Raw genomic sequence first — 7489 nt, 5'->3', positions numbered from 1 at the left:
GCGCAATTGTCACATTTAATACATTTACGGAGCGCGCTGGTGAATTCATTATTACACCATATGCTAATGCAGCTGGGTCCTTATGGTTATGAGTCCCCCACCCCCCTCTCTCTCCCTCTCTCTCTCTCCCTCTCCCTCTCCCTCTCTCTCTCTCTCTCACACACACACACACACACACACACACACACACACACACACACCCTCCCCCCTCTCTCTCCCTCCCTCCTCCCACTATAAGTGCGGGGTGCTTCCACACTGTGCGCTGTATCAGAGTGCGCGTCACACAGTATTGAGGCTCAGCCGCCGCGGATCGCACCGATCCGGGCGTCGGGTCCGAACTTGCGGGCAATTTTAGCGTCGAGAAGCGTCCGTCTGCACCCGAGAGACACGCGCGACGACGGAGCTGAATGGAAAGACAACGCCGATGTGAGGAGGACTAGAAGCGGGATCCATTGACAAGGGAGAGCCGGAGCTCCGCGATACATCCTGGCGGTGAGCGAAAAACCCCAAACTGTCTGATTTCGAAGCTGCGACTTTATTCTTCCAAGCAGCGATAGAAAGACCGGACCCCGATTATTGTGACACGAGCATCCGAGCTGAGGTCCGCTGTCGTCGGGGCGATCTGGCCGAAACAGGTCGGTTTGGCTTTAGTCAAACTTCAGATTAGGACGTTTCGCGCACCGGGCGCTGCAGCCCGGGCAACCCGGCGGATAATATGGCGCTATTTATGTGCTGTGCGCGTTTTTGGATGGAGGCGGTGTGTTGGGCGATATACTTTGAGTGCGTGTGTTCCTCCACCACATCTTTATTAGCTGTGAAGGTCACATCGTGTCAGGGTCGAAATTTGGGGTTTTCATTATAATTATTATATGCTTATTATCGTTTTTATTGTTACTGCTCGTATTTAGGTTTGTGAGTTATTGTTTTCTTTCTTTTTTCTTTTTTTCTTTCTTTTCTTTAATTATCATTCTCGCACTTAAAGCCTCTCGGCGTTTGTTACTCTAAATGCGCTGTTCCGGACAAATTCCTGGAGTGTCCGATACTAAAACTCACTCTGCCTTTGTTTTTGAATTCTCAGCTGTGTCGCAGTCAACTTGGCCTGCACACGCACAGCCACACGTGCGTGTATGTGTGTGTCTGTTTAACCTGAGTGAGAGTCCGTGCGTGTGCAGATGGATCCCCAGTGTGATGGAGCCAGGGAACCCGATCGGAGTGACAGTATCCAGGACCCCTGGGGGCCCCCAGCCAAGCTGGCCCGGCTGGAGCATAATGGAGGAGCACTTCCGGGCCATGAGAGGAGCAGGCAGGGGAGCCCAGGGGCCAAACCCCCCTCCATGGTCCTCAAACCCACCTTCATGAAACCCCAGAGCAAGAGCTGGCACAAGAGAGGTATTCCATTGTTTCATAGTTAAAAAAATAAAATAAAATTATAACCGAATAAGGGTGGGGGTGGTGGTGGGGGGCGGGGGGCAATGTTGAATAATTATAGTCTTGTTCGGTAATTATTTCTTATTTATTATTTGTGGGAAGAAAAAAAAAGAATAAACAAATAATTTCCCAAATTGATGTTTGAATCAAATAGTTGATGAAACTTTTTACCGAGCAATTAATGATGTGGAAATTAAAACAAGCCAATTTGCATTCCATGCTCATAACTCCTTCTTTTAATCAATGAACAAATAATTGGCGTCAAACAGTGATTTGCCAAACGATTCATCAACCCAGATTTTGTCATAAATCGTCGTGAAATAGTCTAGAGTATACATATATTTTTATATATATTTCCTATAATAAATCAATTTCCAAGCCACTCGCTTACCACTGTGGCACACGGAACCTGAGTGGTGTTTTCAGGGCCCTCAGACACACAGACGATGGGGTTGAAAACACACCAGTTTATTGCAGAGTGGGCTAGATGGAACAAGCCGACAAGCAGACCTGTCATGACAAGGGCTCCTCTCCTGCGTGTGTATGGATGAGGGTTTTACCTGTTGCTCGTTGATTGGTCTAATGAGCAACACGTATACAGCCACACTGTTCACTGATCCCCAATTACCTAGACCCGAGCGAGGTGTGGCTGCTCAAACCACACCAACCCCACACCACAACCATCAATACCTTTTATTTTAAGGGAGGGCTCCAGGTGACTCTTCTGTTATTGGAATGTGAGGAGCCCTCCCAGTGATGCGCTGTTGTGTGATTGAGTGTGTCCCCCCCCCCCCCCGTCTCCCACCGCCTGTGCGTGGCCCCAGGGAGCCTGCTGCCGGTGTTCTGTGTGGTGGAGCACCACGAGGGCCCCGTGGAAGAGGAGAGGAGGGAGGAGCATGCTGAGTTTGTGCTCGTCAGACGAGACCTGCTGTTCAACCAGCTGATAGAGATGGCTCTGCTCACACTGGGATACTCGCACAGCTCGGCCGCGCAGGCGAAAGGTACACGTTGCATGCAAGCACACATATAGGAGTGGTGGGGACTTAAATGAGGGGAGAAACATAACAAATGCAGGTCATCCACAGGGCATGACCCATAATGGTTTGATGAATATGAAAATTATGGAAACCATATACAGTGCAATGTCACCAGATTGCAGCCCAATTGAACACCAATGGGAGATTTTCGGAAAAATGTGTTAAATTGCACTCTCCACCACCGTCATCAAGACACCGAATTAGGGAATGTCTTTTGGAAGAATAGTGTTCCATCCCTCCAGCAGAGTGCCAGAGACCTGTAGAATCCATACCAAGGTGCATTGTCTTATTAAGACACTTTTTTGTTAGTTTTTTATTTTAATGTGTCACTCGTTTGTGTGCTCACACACACGTGTTGTGATTTAAAATTTCGTCCATGCCATTTCATTCCATGACTTATTTTTGGGAGGTTGAGTGATGTAAATCCCCTTGATTTTGTTTCAATAAAGTAAAATGCTGCTCAAAGTGTAGCAGGTGTATGATTCTAGTTACAGTAGTGTAATTTTCGTACTTTTATGGTAAGAACTCTATTCTCTCGCTGTCCCGATGAGAAACCTCTGATTTTTAGCACCTTAATTACATACAGTATATCTGTTACCTCAACCTATTACCAATGCATTTCAAAACAACAGAAAACAATCATACTATCAATTCTAAAATCTTGCTCTGTGTGTTGGTGTGTGTGTGTTGCCCAGGCCTGATCCAGGTGGGTCGGTGGAACCCCGTCCCCCTATCCTGTGTGACCGACGTCCCTGAGGCCACGGTGGCCGACATGCTGCAGGACGTCCACCACGTCATCACCCTCAAGATCCAACTGCACAGGTATCACACAGTGGAGCTGTGAAGCCCTGTACAGGCAGTGTTTGGACGAGCTGGGTTTTATGAAAGAAGCAGCAGCAAACAGCTAGCTGCCGGCATTAGAAATCAATGCCTTTCGATATGGATTGTTTGACTGATAAAATCAATGGCGAGACCGATGCCGTCAGTCAATAATTGACAGGTCATAGCTCTTTTTTTCGGATCAATCCACGATGGATTTGTGCGGATGGAGCTATACGTCAATAGCATTGTTTCAGTTTGACAAAGTGAGCGGATGGCCTCATCTATCACAGGGAAAATATATTTAAAACATGTTGATGAGATTCACTCTTGGAAAATAAGGTACAGCACTGTACCTTTGAGGGCACAATGGCTTATCTTTTATAGGTTGTACCCCTTAAAGCAGTGATCCTCAACCTTTTTCATACCGTGGACGCTCAATTTGATGTGCATTTAGGCCACAGACCCCATTTGATGAGATTTTTTTATTGTTAGTTATGATTAAGCCCATTTACTTTCGTACCTGTCTATACCACAGAGTTAACAGGGAAACTATGACCAATGCAGTCATTATTGTCTCGTCTTGTAAATGAAATAACGGTGAAGTGTAATTATTAATCATTTTGCTGGAGACCCCACATTGAGAGCCACTGCTCTAAGGTATGCTCGTTGTACCTTTGGCATGGGAGCTCTGGTGACAAATTTGTACTTCACTGGTACAAAACCGGTGCAACGTTTGTATGTATTTGGCCTTTCCAGGGTACTGTGGGTATGACAAAGGGTACAGTGCAATTCAATTTTTTTATGCCTCGTACACAATTGATGAGCGCTAGGTAATATTGGGACTGTAGATGCTTCTTTTTTTAATGCGACCATTTCTAAATAGAAGCATTATTCCTTTCCATGTTTCCATAACCATGACCAACCAACTATGTGGCAGTCTACACCCCTGCAGTCAACTACTGTAGCATAGATCCACCATCCACTGTAAAAACTGGCATTGTCGAAGATTAAATTTCTCTATTTTCCGTCAGGGTCCAGTAGGTTTTAACTTAATAAGTGTAATTTCCTCCTGTGCTCTGATTGCTCTGATCATCCCTCGATCCCTCGTGTAGCTGTCCCAAGCTGGAGGACCTGCCAGCGGAGCAATGGAGTCACTCCACGGTGAGGAACGCTCTGAAGGAGCTTCTCAAGGACATGAACCAGAGCTCCCTGGCCAAGGAGTGCCCTCTCTCCCAGGTACACACGTACACACACACACACACACACACACACACACACACACACACACAACCGAAAGCACGCACACACACGGGACTGTGTGTGTGCAGTACACATTCACCCAAGAAAAAGAGCAATAGGCCTGAAGTTTAGATTGTGCAGTTAATGGGTTTGTCCTTCCTCAGCCTGTCGGTGAGCTTGTGTGTTTATATAAATGTGCATTAGTGTGTGGGTACATGTGCGAAAGTGTGCATGTGCTTACCTTTGCGTGCGAGTGTGTGTGGCCTAATATCGAGATAGGAAGTCCAGATCGCAGTGGCAGATATGGTGTGGGGGCAGAGAGCGAGAGAGCGAGCGAGAGAGCGAGAGAAAGAGATAAAAAACAGAGATGGGTATCTCTTAAAGAGCCCTGCCAGGCTGTGGCTGCTGCCTACATCTCTCCTCATCTTCCCTCCCCCGACCTGTCTCCCTCCCTCTCTGTCACCCCCCCCCCCCCTCCGTCAGCCTGTCTTACCGCTCCCCCAGCCTGCTGTTTTTAGTCATAAAAATTGTTTTGCGGGGCTGACGCAACAGAAATACACATCCCATTTCAGGTTAAAGATATATCTTTGTGTTGGTATGGCAATGCACACGTTTGCACAAATCACACACACGCACACACACACACACACACACACACACACACACACACACACACACACACATAGATGCACAAACACGTGATCGCACATGCACAGTGCAGTATTTCTCGGAATCTCTCAGAATATCAGTCAGAATAATCGTAGCCTATCTGTTATTTTGCCCCAGGGGTATATAGGACATCTCCAGTTTGATAAAGTGAAATGGCTCACTATCTCTCCCTTCAGATTCCCTCCTCTGCCGTGCAAAGATCTGATAGCCGCCCGTGCTCCCTCCCTCGTTTCTGTCCCTCTTTCCCTCCCTCCCTCTGTCTTTCATTTCATTCTCCCTCTCCCACACTCTTTTACCCCTGTCTTGTTTGTGAGAGCCCGATTAAAATAAATAGGAGAAGATGAAAGCTGTAATCAAATGTAAAGATTGCACAGGTTTGTCCTAGGGGGGAAAAACTCTTTGTCTGCGTGCGCGCTCATGTGTGTACATTTTCTGTTTTTGTGTGTGTGAGTCGCAGTGCGTTGTTTGGTTTATGTGTGTGTGTGTGTGTGTGTGTGTGTGTGTGTGTGTGTGTGGCGCATGACAGTGCTTGTGTGTATGTGAGCAAGACAGATTTTGTGTTCAAAACGTTATTAGCCTTTGACTAGTGACTACCTCTAGCCTTTTGTTTGATTGCACACACTCTCACATGCACACGCCTGTGTGCGCGCACACACACACACACACACACACACACTTTAAGACCCTCATCTGTCTTTATTATCCTATTTACCTAGGGGTCTTTTTTAATAAAAGCAATCTGAGTTCATTAATATCAGGTGTTTGAAACAGCTGAGACACCCAGGCAGCCAGCAGCAGTCACTCCAAGCACATAATGAATTTCCACTGTCTTCTCTCCCCCTGACTCTTCCAGAGTATGATATCGTCCATTGTAAACAGCACTTACTATGCAAACGTCTCCGCTGCCAAGTGTCACGAGTTTGGCCGATGGTACAAACACTTCATGAAGACCAAATGCTTCAAGGGTGAGGGGCTTCAACAAGATTCTAACCAATAGATTGTATGTTCATGTCCTATCTAGATCGTATAATTCTGTATTTTCGTTTGTTTTCTTTAACTCCGTCCAAACCTCCCCTCCCATCTTTGCTCGACATCACAGACCTTGATCGCTTCTCTGACCAATCAACGGCCATCGCCATCAGCCAGCAGCCAATCCCCGCCAGCACGGCCGAGCCTAGCTCCCCCCTTCTCTTCCCTCACGGAGGCGTGGCCAACGTGTGTGGGCGCGGCCCCCTCAGGCTCCGCCCCTCCGGGCTGGTGGCCACACCCCTCAGCACGCAGATGGTCAGCCAGCAGCTGGTGATGGCTCAGTTCCTCAACCAGCAGTACGCCGTTAGCCGCATGCTTGCCGGCCAGGGCCTCTCCCCGTCCCCACAGCAGTACATGAACCACCCCCCTGTGGGGAGGACGCCCACTGTGGTCCTCTCGAAGCCCCCGGAACCCCAGAGCCAGCAGCAGGCTCCGAGTGGTCCCGCGGGGGGCCTGGCAGCCACGTCCCAGAGCCAGACGTCAGCGGGACCCTCCGGGGGGCCACTGGATGTGAGCAGCGATATTTACCACAGTGTGAGGGAGGAGCTGAAGAGAGCGGGCATCTCCCAGGCCGTGTTTGCCCGGGTCGGCTTCAACAGGACCCAGGTACAAACAAGAGGGCGGCAGGAACAGGGGAAGAGGGAAGGAGGGTAATAGAATACCAGTGAAGTTCAGTGTAGATCCTTTGAAAAAATCCAGGTGAATGTTTGCTGGATATTATCTTTTTGGAAAACGTGGGTCCTCTGTGGACGTTGTACGTGTTCTGTTCTGTTCTGTTCTGTTCTGTTCTGTGTGTTTGTTGGTTGGCACGTTGGCATGGCCTTTGCCGCAGTGCCCCCTCCCCCTACATGTATGTGTGCAGGTGTGTGTGTGTGTGTGTGCGTGTGTGTATGTGCATGTGTGTGTGTGTGTGTGTGTGTGTGTGTGTCTGTATGTGTTTCTGTATGTGTGTGTGTGTGTGTGTGTCTGTGTCTGTGTGTGTGTGTGTGTGTGTGTGTATGTGTGTGTGGTGTGTATGTAGCATGCCAGCTCTCTGCAGCAGAGATCTGGTGCCAGCGTCAAAGCAGCTGCTGGTCCAGCTAATCACAGCCCCTCTGAGAGATGCTGTCTCCCTCTCCCGCTCCCCATCTCTCTCGCTGGCCCTCCATCTTGCCATCTTCTCCTGTCTGTCGGGCCTTGCGTCCGTTTAATCTGACCCCCCCTCCACCTCCTCCACCTCCTCCCCTTATTGATATTCCATCTCCTTTTATCTCTCCCTTTCCCTT

General features: G+C 48.6%; 1 protein-coding gene across 1 annotated transcript in view; it reads left to right on the top strand.

Moving 5' to 3' along the window:
• Positions 1 to 1172: 1172 nt before the first annotated feature.
• satb1a (SATB homeobox 1a) overlaps positions 1173 to 7489 on the top strand; it is a gene marked incomplete at both ends in the record, with an annotated part of 13928 nt that continues 7611 nt past the window's right edge. Inside the window, 6 exons of the mRNA XM_080019132.1 lie at positions 1173 to 1389; positions 2253 to 2429; positions 3161 to 3287; positions 4400 to 4523; positions 6049 to 6160; positions 6295 to 6830. Of these exons, the coding sequence (XP_079875258.1) occupies positions 1173 to 1389; positions 2253 to 2429; positions 3161 to 3287; positions 4400 to 4523; positions 6049 to 6160; positions 6295 to 6830 (1293 nt within the window). The remainder of the gene's footprint in view (positions 1390 to 2252; positions 2430 to 3160; positions 3288 to 4399; positions 4524 to 6048; positions 6161 to 6294; positions 6831 to 7489) is intronic.

Source organism: Zeus faber, assembly GCF_960531495.2.
Source record: "Zeus faber genome assembly, chromosome: 1".
Lineage (NCBI taxonomy): Eukaryota > Metazoa > Chordata > Actinopteri > Zeiformes > Zeidae > Zeus > Zeus faber.
Note: the sequence above shows the minus strand (reverse complement) of the source record. Positions and strands in the feature narration are given on the sequence as shown.